We start from the raw sequence: 15843 nt of genomic DNA, 5'->3' as shown, positions 1-15843 counted from the left end.
CTAGTTTCTCACTGCTTTCTCCAGACTCCTGAACAGCTTCTCCTCCTTGTCAAATATCTCATCTCTCACCTAGAGAAGAGGGAGGGAGAGAGACAGAGTGACAGAGAGAGACAGGAGAGAGAGAGAGGGAGAGAGAGGAGAGAGAGGGGGGGAGGGGGGGGGAGGGGAGAGAGAGGAGGGAGAGAGAGAGAGGAGGAGAGGAGGGGGGGAGGGAGGGGGGGAGAGGGAGGGGGGGTTACCTTTAACCCTCACTTGCTTACTCGTGGTTCGATATAGTTGACCTTTCCAGCTCCTTAGACTAGTATTGACTTTTTAATAAAGGCAGGTTATTCTATTGATAACCTCAGGACAAAAATAATTATTACACAAATGTTCCCAAGTTGTGGTTATGTCATTGACACATTGTATTTACTCACATTCATATTATATGACTTAGTGTAGAGTGGGAGAGGTGTAGCAGGTAGTTAGTTACCTGTGGCTCCACACCGGTGAGGATCTTGAGGTGTCCTGTGAGCCTGTCAGACTTCTTCCTGATAGAGTGGATGCTGAACTTGTTCAGTTTACCCATCAGTGTCCCCCCATCCTCCTCTGTCCTCTTGTACTTCATCACTACAGTATGACAGAGAATCATAGGTTAAGGACAAGAACAAGTTGGAGCCACACTGTACAATTAGGAATTAGAATACTAATGTTATAAATAAATAAATCACATTGTATTTGCCACATGCGCCGAATACAACAGGTGTAGACATTACAGTGACATGCTTACTTACTGCCCTTAACCAACAATGCAGTTTAATACTTCTTTTTTTTAAACAATAATTAAAGAGCAGCAGTAAAATAAAATAACATAGGGGTTTTCGCCTTACGAGTCATTGCTCTAGTCGAGTAATTGAGGTAATATGTACATGTGGGTAGAGTTAAAGTGACTATGCAGAAATAATAAACAGAGTATCTTGGCGCTCCGGTAATGTTCAATATAATTTAATAGGATCTCTATGGTTGAAGCACTAAAGGGGTCATGACATTTAGTAATGGGATGTATAGCATGGTAATAACTGCCATACAGTATAATACTTTAATTGCTTCCAATCTTAACCACAATTTTCTGTGTTCTTTAAAATGTTTGATGTATCAATTACATTGAACCACCACCATATCACGTAGAGATTTATGTCAGTTCTGCACATTTCTCAGACAGTGTATTTAGAACGTGTGCAGGTGATATGTACGTCACACATTTCTTCATCTCAGACTATAGCATATTTAGAGCTGTACCGATGTCCTTCCTCCTCTTGAACTCGTTGATGTTGACGTTGATGATCTTGGCGGCGGTCAGGGCCTCCTGGAGGGGCCTGTTGTCAGGGTGGTCGCTGGGCGTGGCCTGCCATAGCTCCCCCAGCAGCAGAGGGTACTTCATGACCCGCTGGACCGGTTTGATGAGCAGAGAACCCATGTCCAGCAGGTTGGGTTTACCTCTGAAGACCGCCACAAAGCATAATGTTAATAGTAATGTTACTACACTAGAGGCAAAAAAAAAAGCTTTCAGCGGAATTCCGCCGGTTTCCAGCAGAGATTGCCGCAGAAAATATCAATAATCCCAGCAGGTTAGTTTGGGTTACACATTATTACACAGTTATTAACACATGCTAGTACAGTTAACATGTTAGAGCATGGCGCTTGCAACGTCAGGATTGTGAGTTCGATTCCGGGGGCCACCCATTCATTAAATGTATGCACCCATGACTAAGTCGCTTTCGATAAAAGCATCTGCTAAATGGCATATATTATTATTATGATTAATATTATTATGATACAGCTAGTTACACATAATTAGTCTGTCAATTCATTATACATTTAATAACAATGTTATACTTAATACTCATTTAAACCACTGAAAATCAATATGGATAGGATGTACATTTTTATATTATAGTGTAAATTATTCCAAAATATTGTTACAGGAGCGATGTAAAAATCTGGTGTACTTACTCTTGGTGTATATCTGCCTGCAACGAGACACAAAGTCATTGCTTTAATAAAAGTTATTATTGCCAGCAGTATAAATGCCTCTTTGGGAGGAAATGCTTAGTTGATGAATGAGGGAACTATCTAGCAGCGACTCACTTCAGTGATAACACCGGTGATGAAATGTTGCTTTATTCCTTCCTCTTTCTCATAGGACTTGAGTAAAGAGTTAGCGTCGTCGTGGTGATAGCAGTAGATTTTATAGACGTCCTCCAGCGCTGCTTTGGCCTGAATGAACACTTCCCCTATGGTGGGAAAACAAAACGTGATACATTTTAATTAACCAGTATTAAATCAGTCAACCTGAGTGGCTTATTTAGACATGTGGCATATTATAATGACAGTATGGTCAAGATATGGGTCATGTCCATTAGGTCAGCAGTGAAAGCGTTTTTAAAAGTTTTGCAAAGGAAAATGAAAATGAAAATTTCTTATTGGACCAGGTAAATCCAGGTAGTCCCAACCCTGTTTTAATCCATTTTCTTACATACGTTTCCCTAATGAACAAGACTCAGGTGACTGAGGTTAAACAGAGGTCAGAGGTCAACGTGAGGTCACCTACCTATGACTAGTGCTTCAGGGTCGGGCTCAGCTGTGGCCTCCTGCAGCCGGTGGAGCAGCGCGGCCCGACACCTCACACACTGTCTCCATGTTAGTAAACAGACGATCCACGTCCACCACCTGGAGACACACAGAGAGAGATACCTTTTAGACACATAGCCAATCATATGTATACTTCAATGTTCTGTTACAACCATATAGCCTATGTTAGCCTGGCATGATCTCCCCCAAGTGTAGATATCCCTATTGGGGCAGTGGCTAGCCTGGGAAGAGCACACCCCTGATATTCGCTACACTGGTGTCAGAAGTGGGATGTGTGCAGTTCAACCACCATGCATCATCTTTTGAAAATAACTTATTAGACTAACACTGCCTGAATAATGAACAATACAACATTCACTACCAAGCAAGGTAGCACAAGGTAACCACCCCTCTGTATCTCTGTAAGCAGATGATATCACCCACTGAGTACTCTGTCTACTTCCTCATTACCTGTCTGTCTCTGAGGGCTTGACCACCTCTCTGATGCAGAGCTCCAGGTCGGTGAGGAAGTCCCTCTCTGTTTGCACCAGCTCCTGGATGACCTTTGACCTGCGGCTCATTTTCCTCAGGCGGACCTCCTCAGGCTCGAGGGCCGGGAGGCCAGGATCGACGGCAGGGAGGACGGGGAGCCATTTTCTCTTAAGAAGGGGACAGGGATACGTTTAGGATGTGTGTTGGATGGCAAGGTTTTCTTCTATGTAGAATATACCCAGTGGGCATAGATGTCAATTCAATGTCTATTCCATGTTGGTTCAACGAAACAACGTTTATTCAACCAATGTGTGCCTATTGGATAGTCTCTGTCTGAACAGATAATATATAAATATGACATAACACAATAACATGGTGAGATATGACATGATCATTGACACAATTAACGTGTTAACTACACATCATATTTCTACACATCAATTAAAATGTGAGATCTGTTTAAAAAGGGGCCATATCAAATGATCTATTCATGCATTCACTGGCAAAGTAAAGAGAGAGCACACGTGTACAAGAGCCCTCTGCATGAAGTTGTATTTAAATACATGGGTACGGTATGCGGCGCATGCACGCGTGAGAAAACATACATCTCTCCCAACACCGTCACCTGACTTCATCCTCCCAACCCTCTGCCAGTGTTTCACGCTGATCTAATTGTTTTGACTGAGCGCCAACCAGCCCCCATTAGCATGCCTGTCAGGTTCCTCTCCTCTTTTCTCATCCTTTCTTTTTTCCCTCTTTTTATTATTGCCCTACTCCCCCTAGTCAGTCCCTAGCTGGCGGTGCTTTGCATGGCGGGTGAGGAGAGACTGTGTGTGTGTGTGTGTGTGTGACGAGGAGGGAAGTGTGTGTTCAGGGAAGGGAGATGTTTGCTTTCCGCGTCTGCCGCCTAATCGACCTCAACACATCACTTCCCCCTCTCGGGAGAGAGATTGAGAGAGTGAAGAGGAAGAGAAAAAGAGGGGCGAGAGAGAGAGGGAAGAGCGAGAGGGGGTGTGGGGGGAAGAGAGAGAAGAGAGATGGAGAGAAAGAGGGAGAGAGAGAGAGAGAGAGAGAGAGAGAGAGAGAGAGAGAAAGGAGTGGAAGGAGGAAGAGAGTGCTGTGTCAGGTTACTGAACTAAATGCGTGCAGGCATTCCATCTGCTCCAGCTGGGGATGCACCTGACACATACACATACACATACACACACACACACACACACACACACACACACACACACACACACACACACACACACACACCCATCCCGCTACACAACCCAACCTCAACCCCACCCCCAGCACACATCAAGACAGTCAACAAAAATCTCGCACAAACACTCACACCCACACCACACCACACCACACTCATACATGCATAATGCATACACATTCCACACCCACCGCCCGTCCTATCACCTCACAACCCACCCCTTCCCCCTCTTCCCCACCTCTCAGTCTCACACTCCTACCAGTGCATTCATGTCAACACGCCCCTGGCATTCACTTGTATACATGAGGTATTAAAAACATAACATTCAAAAGCTTTGACTTTGGAGAGTTATTTGACCATTTTTCACAGAGAGGTGGAATGAGGACATGATGGTGAAGGGTAGGAGAAAATAATAACATGTCAAGCCCTCTAAAGCTGCAAAAAGCTAAATGGACACCTTCACCCCTCCTGGCTATCAGGTTTCAATGGCCTGCACATTTCAGTCCCCTTGTCAAAAATATAATATTTTACAATTCTCTCTAAAAGAATAGTGGTCAATTACTATATTGTTGTAGCAATTAAAATGGCTTGACATCACGTAAAAGTGAACCATGTTAATTCATTAAAATAAAGCGTTCAAATTTAAATAAATGTGAATGAAACGTGTCGCATTACAACATAACATCTGACATACAGTATAATGGCTATTCAAGAGACTATGCTGCAAGTGAAAACCTCTACCCGTGAGAAAACTGGCATAAAGTGCAGATTCAGCAGCGGGCTGAGTACCTTCTAGCCAAGCTCCCTGCCTGGGTAAAACCTGCGACCTTCTGGCCAAGCTCCCTGCCTGGGTAAAACCTGTGACCTTCTAGCCAAGCTCCCCTGCCTGGGTAAAACCTGCGACCTTCTAGCCAAGCTCCCTGCCTGGGTAAAACCTGTGACCTTCTAGCCAAGCTCCCTGCCTGGGTAAAACCTGTGACCTTCTAGCCAAGCTCCCTGCCTGGGTAAAACCTGCGACCTTCTAGCCAAGCTCCCTGCCTGGGTAAAACCTGTGACCTTCTAGCCAAGCTCCCTGCCTGGGTAAGACCTGTGACCTTCTAGCCAAGCTCCCTGCCTGGGTAAAACCTGAGTTATTGAAATAAAACAGCTCCACAAAGAGGACCAGCATATTGTTAAATGAAGCACTTCTATCACCATATAGTCATATCACAGGATCAGTGTTTGATAGAGCCATAATGTAATGGTCTAAGTCCTCCCATTGGCCCCCCATTATGCTGCTGTATTATACTGGTTTGGTTGCAGGCGCAGGAGTTCCCATGAAGCGGATACGCCAGCCCTTTCACTAGGCTTGGCCATTGAAAACGATCTAACGTACGAAGGCCTTGGAAAACAAGGACCCTGACGGATCCCGTTCGCCACGAGGAAAAACGACACGTTAGACCCCCGGTCACCACCCTGCAGAATACAATAGGATTGAGAATGCCATTTGAGGAAAGGACTGAGTTCAAGTACATTAGGGGAATAGAGGTGGTGCCTCTTAGGAAGGACGAGAGGGCCAACGCTAACGGCTGAAGCAGTTATTAAACGACTGGCTTTGGGGTTAGCTGGGGGTTGTATAGGATACCACACTGAGTGGTGTTTGGCTCCAGTCATCACAGTACTGTCCTACTGTACTGTACTCTAGTGTACTGTACTGTAGTGTAGTGTACTGTACTGTACTGTACTGTACTGTAGTGTACTGTACTGTACTGTACTGTAGTGTACTGTAGTGTAGTGTAGTGTAGTGTACTGTAGTGTATTGTGGTGTACCTACTGCGTCCGTTTCGTACTTTTTTTTTCCATGGTTTTTTCTTATAATGTACTGTACACTCTGTTTCTACTGCTATGACTAAAATGTAAATGTAAATGTAAATGTACTGTACTGTACTGTAGTGTACTGTGGTGTACTGTAGTGTAGTTTACTGTACTGTACTGTAATGTACTGTACTGTATTGTGGTGTACTGTACTATAGTGTAGTGTAGTGTACTGTACTGTACTGTACTGTAGTGTACTGTACTGTAGTGTATTGTGGTGTACTTTACTGTACTGTAGTGTATTGTGGTGTACTGTACTGTAGTGTAGTGTAGTGTACTGTAGTGTATTGTGGTGTACTGTACTGTAGTGTACTGTTCTGTAGTGTAGTGTACTGTAGTGTACTGTTCTGTAGTGTACTGTACTGTACTGTACTGTAGTGTACTGTACTGTAGTGTACTGTTCTGTAGTGTAGTGTACTGTAGTGTATTGTGGTGTACTGTACTGTAGTGTAGTGTATTGTGGTGTAAGTAGCTGGTGCCTCCTATTCCCTCCTAATGGCCCATGGGTGAGGCTTGGCCTGAGGACAGTAGCTTGGTTGATAGGGGCTCTGTGTCCCCCCGTAGTACGGACACACTATCTGATCCAATAACAAGACACAAAAGGCCATTGTTGAGGCAATTCACACACACACACACACACACATACACCCCACGCACACCCCCGGCAGTCTGCATACCAATTGACCAGTTTGTCTTATGAATGTTTAGGTTGTGGATGACTGTTCACAGATTTCAATAACTCACTATAAACTGAGGAGGTGAATTACTGTATGACACTAGCCAGTGTGCAATGTCATATCAGGGTGGTAACGCTTTGTGACTGACCATAACTTCTGGTTGCTATGGACCTTGAGGCCAGGCTTGTTCAACCTGTTTCACAGCAGACAGACTGCTAGACTAGAACTCAGTGTACAGGAACAACTCACACACTTCTCCATTTAGATGGTGAAGCCATCATTATGTCAATATTTGCAATGTCCCTGTACACTTATACTCAAGGCAGCTCGTTTTAGCGTGAGGAGAAATCCTTTAAAGTGGGCGGTGGCGGTGGCAATCCGTTTACTGAAAACAATCAGCTGTTTGACAACTGAGTTGTGACGCTGGTCCTTGGGCACAAGTCAAGAAAATAGAAAGTGATGATAGGCAATGAGTGCCTGTGTTTCAGGTAAACAGAGGACGTGCTGACAGGACAAGGAGTGTCCTACATCCACACCCTATTCACTACATTTGACCAGATACCCATGGGCCCTGGTCAAAAGTAGTGCACTATATAGGGAATAGGGTGTCTCAGTGTTTCAGGTCAACAGTAGGTGTGCTGATAGGGCAAGTGTGTCCTATTCAGCATGTCATTATAATACGAAAGAGTTTAAATGGCTCTTTTGCTTGGTTAGATGGGAGATTGACGGCATTGTTTAACTGTCTAAACTAATGCCCCTAATTGACATTAGCAGAAGTGTGGGTGTCCATTGTTCCCTTGTAGAGGAAACTTACAGAACTAGTGGCACAAGAATCTCTACATAGATAACCTCTTATTTTCTGTCAGGCTGCCAGTGACTACTTGGCTGGTTGGCATTTATTGGGATGACTCATGTACTGGAAGCAGCTCTGCAGGGTAGTCACTAGCTGGCACAGCCACAAAGTCATACAATCTTATTTTAAATCTAACCCTAACCACACTGCTAACCTTATGCTTAACCCTAACCTTAAATTAGAGTTTTTTTTAAATGTCATGAATTTTTACATTATATAGTCAATTTTGCAGTCCTGCCTCCAGGACAAGATTCATCCCAATAAATGTAAACCTGCGCCTGAAGGTCTACATTCCAAGTGCGTGACAACATCTAATGTAATGCAGTGGAGGAAGGACAGATGAGGTGAGTTTTCCTGAACTGCTGATGAGACAGGCTGACTGTCTGGGGAAAGTGGGAGAGGCTAAAAGGACACTGCGTACCCTGACCTTAACCCTGACCTTAACCCTGACCTTAACCCTGACCTTAACCTAATTTTAACCAATTCTGAAATTAAATATTGGTTTGCAGGTCAGGAGTCTCCGTATAGCCTTTATTATGACGACCAGTAACAATACTTTTGTTCAATTTTGAACCCAGATTGTGTTAAAATAAAAACTGTTATGATAATTGTATACGAATTTGACTTTAGTGAATGTGAAGGCTGACCATGTCGTGACAGCCACCTAGACATAGTTTAGGCTATAGTAGCACAGTAGTAACACTGGTGATGACACGTGTTCATATTTCTGTATGTTCACATTTCCCCTTTAAAGTCTCAGAGACCACACACTGGTTTAATAATTAAATGCTTCAATCAGTGATAGAAGCCCCATTGTAGTTCACTCATAATAGGTTTCCTTATCTTGTTTAATACCAGGCCTGTACCTATAGCCCCTCCTCTGGGCTGTCAGCTGCTGTGGCTCGGTTGGAGCACGGTTTGCATATGTGACCTCATCCCTGCGGGAATAGCTTGGTGCTCCCTCTGTCACATAACAACACAACAGGTGCTGGGCAGAAACATCCATAGCTACAGTGCCCTTCGTCTATCTGGCTTTCACCCCAGTCACACGTGTTCCTCTGGAATCTATGACACACTACCGTTGATTTGCTGAACGTCTATAAATGCTTCCCTGTTGAAAGTCAACAGACATGCTGATCCAAGTAAAGTGTCACTTTTTCTTTTACAAAGAACAGGAGCAGAACTTACTATCGTTCAAGCCAACAGGAAGCTTTGAGATATAGCTAACCTGTAGAGTTACTAGTTGCCATAGTTATGACCTCAGGGGATCCAATTACCTTTAAGTTTGGCACTGTACTCTGTCTTGTCCGACTGACTCCTCCGCACCAGGGTCCCCAGATTGATGTCCCCTTTAATGTCGGCGGCAGTGTCATCGTTGGCCACCACGATGGTGTCCGTCTTCCTCCTCTCCAAGTGCATGTACCGCAGAAAGTTAGGCCTGGTTCTCCTCTTGATGACTTTGTCTTTTTCCTTCTCCTTCTCTTTCTCACTGCCGTTGTTGGCCTCCTTGTTGGGATCCATGGCGACCAAGAGGCCCTCTTCTTCTTCTCCCCCGGTGCTCTCTGTCCAGCCAGGGAGAAAGAGAGAGGGAGAGAGGGAGGGAGAAAGAGAGAGCCTGAGAAGTGCAACAGGTGTACTGTAGTGCACTACTGCCAATGCCACACAGGTACTGTGGCCCCTCCTTCTCCCAGGCTCCTGCCCTGACGTACCTGTCACAGGAGAGCTCTGTGGCCCCTCCCCCTCACAGGCTCCTGCCCTGCCGCACCTGTCACAGGAGAGCTATGTGGCCTCCCTCCCTCCCAGGTTCCTGCAATGCCATACCTGTCACAGGAGAGCTCTGTGGCCCCTCCCCCTCACAGGCTCCTGCCCTGACGTACCTGTCACAGGAGAGCTCTGTGGCCCCTCCCCCTCCCAGGCTACTGCCCTGCCATACCTGTCACAGGAGAGCTCTGTGGTCATGCCCCCTCCACTGCTGTACTTCATGGCCCTGCACCCTCCACTGCTGTGCATTGCAACCTCCCCGGGAACACCTGTATCTAGAGAGAGATAGAGGGATGAGAAGGGAGGAGTGGAGGATAGTGGGACTATGACCACTAACTAATGTATTATTTTGGTTTTACTAAAGAGAAGGGTCTTGAGGGACAACATGCAAAGCAAAACACTGCATGGAAAACTATAGATATTACATCGGCTACAGTATGCGGCAAGACAATGAGACAGCGTTTGTACATTTTATTTGTAATGTAAATGATGGTTATTGTTTTTCTTCCATTTGAAGAACCTGGGGTCTATATCTAAAGGTGTTTACCATTCAGAACACACATACAACAAAAATACATCAAATATATAACCAATAGATGACCTTTATTGCTGAGATCTCAAGGAATCCCTCATCCATGTTCATGAGATCGTTATTTTCCACCAACTGTAAAATTAGATGCATGAATTCAACAAGTGGGTTGCTGTGAAAAGAAATCTATTCAAATGTCCATTAAGTGATTCATTGCAACAGATGCTGCACTTTAGGCAGATAAGTATTGAAGGATAAAAACAGAATGCACAGAATCCACTTATAAAGACAATAAAATGTTCACCAATATACAGTATATTCTTCATAATAGAGACATTTTGAAGATACCGCTTAAAGTGGGTCCAGGAGGGCTACAAGCTATAACTAGGGCCCAGAGTTTTTCCTGGTGAGGTCACAAAGAAACCTGGTCCTAACCATACTGTATATTAACAATGATGAAAAGGTGGTTGAAAAAAGTGACTTGCTTACCTTTATAGGTCAACGCTCTTCTAAACTACAGCGAAGCAAATAGGGGATTAAAAGGAGAGTACAAAACAACAGGTCAAAGTGCACAGTGAGGAAGGAGGAGGGTTTTAAAGTCTGTATACTCACCTGCGTACAGCATTGGACCTGTGTTGACCATTCCTAATCGGCTGGGCTAGCCGATACGTCAGCTTATGTAGTTAAGACAAGCTACAGAAAACATTGAAAGCAACAGTCATGAAGCACTGACTGCACTTGAGAGAAAGAGAGAGGGGCATAATAGTGTAGTTTAAACATAATTTACTCTATACACTATGTCTAGTAAATGAATGAGCCAATCTGAAAAACAAATGTTATTCTAACCTACAAAAATGATATGATCACAGGAACACAATAACACAAGGTTCTCACTCTGCTGATAAAACTGCCATACATTAGTTTCAAGTTTCAAGTTTTAATGTCACATGCACAAGTACAGTGAAATGCCTTTCTTGCAAACTCAAAAAATACCACAACGCAACAATGCAACAACCCAACAATGCATTCTCTTTCATACTTCAGCCAGATCTGGTTCAACAGGTATATCACATACAACAATAAACTACTACAATGATTTCTAGACAGAAAGTGCATTCCATAGTGAGAAGACAATGAATGGAGGCATCATTTCCCTCCCCACTGAAGCACAGGGCAATAAAGGCTCATATTGTGTTTCCACCTCACCGTGTAGTGTGATGTAGGACACCCGTTAGTCCTCCATTAGACTGTGTTTCTCCCTCTAAAAAGTCTTATCGACTCCATTGATACTCAACTCCAACTCCATCTTCTTTACAATTTAGAGACAGCGTAGAGACTGTTTGTACCTCTGAATTACATTTGCCTCATACGTCTATATCCCCCCAAAAAGTATAAATGCAGCTTTTACAAAACAATGTTAAGAGTAAATAATCACTTGACTTTGATTTATTTATCAAGATCAACAAAGTGACATACAATAAAGTAACATCGACTCAGAGTATTAAAATAAACATAGTAAACATTACACATCAGGTTGAATGACGTCATCCTGATTTTTTTATTTATTCCAGAATAATTATTTCCCCTTGTGTACCAAGCCTGTTCAGTCTGCTGAAGTTCATATGCCCTGAGGGAGCTTGTGGAAGTTAGGTAACCATGGGTGTGGACTGAGGTTCCGGCTTGGCATGGGGCTGCTATGCTGCTCAAAGAGAGACTGGCTACAATGACTTCACACATGAGAGAAAGGGATTGTCAAGAAAAGTGAATCACGTCCATATACGAACAAACTCAAGATAAAACACACAATAGATGCAGTAAAGAGGTCAATGGAACTCGACCAGAACAATGGAAATGGAATGGAAACGCGTGGGGGAAAGATGCCGTGGGGGAAAGATTCCCACATCTCCTCATTGCCCCCCAGCAAAATTACCCTACATTTAGCCTATTGTTTACATGTGTATTTCACACTATGTTGAGGTAAAAATCAGAGTATAATGCTTGTACGGATGTCAACCCCAATACATGTTCATGTCATCGTCCCAATCAACTGCATTACAGTTAAAAATGGCTTTGACTACCACCACCAATTTCTCTATGCTAGCTATGCTACCAGCTTATACGAACAGGAGTTAGCATTTAGCAGTCACTTCTTCTAAACCTGAAAAGGGACTACTTCTAAATGTTCAACGTGGTCTCAGAGTATTTTGTATTATTCTGTACGTAAATCCGAGACACTCCATTTAGCATGAAATGTTACGTTTCATATGGTATGTTACAAATTGTAATTTGTACAATATGTTACAAAATGTTTTTTTACATTTTAGTCATTTAGCAGACGCTCTTATCCAGAGCAACTTACAGTTAGTGAGTGCATATTTTAAATACTGGCCCCCCGTGGGAATCGAACCCACAACCCTGGCATTGCAAACGCCATGCTCTACCAACTGAGCTACATCCCCCTGCCGGCCATTCCCTCCCCTACACAACGCTGGGCCAATTGTGCGCCGCCCCATGGGTCGCCCGGTCGCGGCCGGCTACGACAGAGCCTGGATTCGAACCAGGATCTCTAGTGGCACAGCTAGCACTGCGATGCAGTACCTTAGACCACTGCGCCACTCGGGAGTTATGAATTTGCAAAACGTACGTTAGCTAGGTGGCTAGCCCTAACAATAGCTAGCTCTAGGGATTAGGAGTTAAGGTTAAGGTTAGGGGAAGGGTTAGCTAAAAGGGTTAGGGTTAGGGGAAGGGTTAGCTAACATGCTAAGTAGTTGCAAAGTAGCTAAAAAGTAGTAAGTAGTTGCTAATTAGCTAAAGTTGTCCGTGATGAGATTCGAACATGCAACCTTTGGGTTGCTAGACATTTGTATTATACGGCCACCTATGCACCCCCGACCAACCACTTTCCTTTAGCTTTTGCCTTATGTAACCTTCTATCTTATGTAACCGTACCAAATGTAACATACTGTATCATACTAATTTGAGTGTCCCGGATTTGCATTTACTATGTTACATCTAGTCTATTAGATCAGTCTGAAATGTTATGCAGTGAAAACAGCCAAATATATCAAAATCAGTCTTTAGTAACCACATTGTGGACTTGTTCCAATACATCAATCATGAGTCATTTGACGAATATCCACTTTGTTAGATCACATTTGTTGAAGGTGCGCCAATCCGGCGTCCTTCTTCTATCCCCCCGCTGTCTGCGTTCCAATGACCTCTTTACCGCATCTATGTCTCATGTGACTCCCTCCAACAGGTTACTGAAGACCTCTATATGGGTCAAAGTCAATCAATGAATCTGTGTTTGTTGTGATTAAAGTACAGTGCCTTCAGAAAGTATTAACACCCCTTGACTTTTTCAACATTTTGTTGTGTTATAGCCTGAAATTAAAATTGATTAAATGTAGACTTTTTTGTCACTGGCCTATAAACAATAACCCATAATGTCAAAGTGGAATTGTGTTTGTAGAATTTTGTATAAATTAATTACAAATTAAAAGCTGAAATGTCTTGAGTCAATAAGTATTCAACCCCTTTGTTATGGCAAGCCTAAATACGTTCAGGAGTAAAAATGTGCTTAACAAGTCACATAATAAGTTGCATGGACTCACTCTGTGTGCAATAATAGTGTGATTTTTTGAATGACTACCTAAATTATCTGTAAGGTCCCTCAGTCGAGCAGTGAACTTCAAACACAGATTCAACCAAAAAGACCAGGGAGGTTTTCCAATGCCTCGCAGAGAAGGGCACCTATTGGTAGATTGGTCAAAATAAAAAAGCAGACATTGAATATCCCTTTGAGCCTAAAGACTTATAACATTTTAAAAAATGTGGAACTCAGTCCGGCTTCCAACTTACTCTTGAAAATGTTAATAGTAGAATGCACTAGTAGAATCCGCTTGTCATGTCAGTCATTGCATACCTTAGAGAGCTGTTTATAACTTGTCAGAAATGTAAAATGATCAACTAGCCCATGTCAGCTAACATGTTTTAGCAAGGTTTTTTTATCCCATAGATTTTGTTGTAATGTTTGAGTCACTCAAAGTATAGAATTGCAAGAAAATTAGCTTTAATACTGCAAAATGTTCTCTGCACCTCATGACAAAATGTGTAGAATTGCAGGAAATAAGCTTTAAAACCTGCAAAAAATGTCAATAGCCTATTTATGAACATGGATACACTTTGAGATTTCAAACCTAGGACGGGTGCAGCTTAGCCTACCACCCGCTTGTGTTTATAGCATTGATGTGTGCATCTTTTGTTTGAACAACCTGCGAGGCAATAAATATGACAATAAAGAAGACTGAGGGAGGAGAAACGCTGAAATGGCTGATGTGGGTGTTTGTTTATCGAAGAGCGCTAGCTGGGCACAAAAACAGCAGATAAGGACTTTGGTCTCTGTGGCTTCGCCAGCTTAATTACTAGCTTCCAGAAGCATTACACCATTCAGGATGTGCTAGAGATGAGAAACACAAAAGCTAGGGGGCTACAAAGCCAGATAGGGCTGTTACTATGGTGACCATAAGGAGGGCCCCCGTCGCTTGAAGGAGGTTCAGAAACTAGTAGGCAGATTAGACAGCTAGAAGATTGGACGCTGGGGATTTGAAGGACTAGAGTTGTCAGTGTCACAGCTTTAAGGAACACCTGACATTAGCCGAAAATATAGCCTAAGAAATTACCATTGTGAAATGAAATGGTATGAATGTGTTATTTAAGCAATAAGGCACGAGGGGGTGTGGTATATGGCCAATATACCACGGCTAAGGGCTGTTGTTACACACGATGCAACGCAGAGTGCCTGGATACAGCCCTTAGCCGTGGTATATTGGCCATATCCCACAAACCCCCGAGGTGCCTTATTGCTATTGTGAACTGGTTACAAACGCAATTAGAACAGTAAAAATAAATGTTTGTCATACCCGTGGTATACGGTCTGATGTACCACGACTTTCAGCGAATCAGCATTCAGGGCTCGAACCACCCAGTTTATAATGTGTAATTAGTAGCCTAATTATGAAAAAACTAAATGTTTTGCAACAGACTAATTGTTTTGCAACAGAATCGGCATAATGAATAGAGCCCATGCCTGTAATTGTATTTTTTACTGTACTTTTATGTTTTTTCAACACTTTATGTAATACAAAATTACAAATGATTTCCACCTCTCCTACACTGGAGGGTGGGTGGACATATTTTTTTAATCGATATCCCCTGTCTGTGACCTTTTCCAAGATGGCGGTGAAACGGGGCCAACCTGCATAATGTTTTCATGCTGCTGACGCTGGAACCCCTCCTGGCGCGGAACCCCTTCCTGGTGCTCCACGTACGCAGGGACAACTTAGTGAGCGACGTGCTGAGGGAGATCACCATCTACTCTGACGTCGACCTCAAGAAGTCCCTCAAGGTCAGAGTTCAGCACCTCTCAGGGTCACAATGGTTAAGTAGTGTGTCGTAAATAGTCCCTATTTTTTTTTAAAGAGAGATCTTTGTACTCAAAGAGAAATAAGATAATACCACCAATCATCAATTGTTTGTCAATGGCTGCACATATAATTTGAGGATGAGAAAGTGATTGATAGAGTATTTGGGTCCAGTTAGTGGCCATGTCTTTAACTTTACAATGTTTTATTGAACAGGGGTTGTCTTGGCTGCATTGTGTTCACTACTACAAACACAAATGTGATTCAACACATCAACAGACAGAGCCACGTCGATCAACACAGTCATTAACACTGACAAAAGACAAGTCTACATTCTCCCATTGATGGATGTCAGCCATTTTATTTTGGCAAAGGTCTCCTGCGTTTTCCATGTTCTCCTTCCCCTGAGGAATGACCTTGGCTGCAGATAGGGG

At 43.2% G+C, this 15843-nt stretch overlaps 1 protein-coding gene across 1 annotated transcript; it reads right to left on the bottom strand.

Annotated features, from left to right (window-relative positions):
• LOC123483138 (rho guanine nucleotide exchange factor 38-like) lies at nt 1–1588 on the bottom strand (the record flags this gene model as incomplete). The annotated part of the gene is made up of 3 exons (XM_045212640.1): nt 1–69; nt 473–609; nt 1279–1588. Coding segments are annotated over 3 exons (516 nt in total), but the record flags the coding sequence as incomplete, so codon positions are not given.
• Nucleotides 1589–15843: the final 14255 nt, after the last annotated feature.

The sequence above is a fragment of the Coregonus clupeaformis genome, unplaced genomic scaffold (assembly GCF_020615455.1).
Source record: "Coregonus clupeaformis isolate EN_2021a unplaced genomic scaffold, ASM2061545v1 scaf0034, whole genome shotgun sequence".
Taxonomy (NCBI): domain Eukaryota; kingdom Metazoa; phylum Chordata; class Actinopteri; order Salmoniformes; family Salmonidae; genus Coregonus; species Coregonus clupeaformis.
Note: the sequence above shows the minus strand (reverse complement) of the source record. Positions and strands in the feature narration are given on the sequence as shown.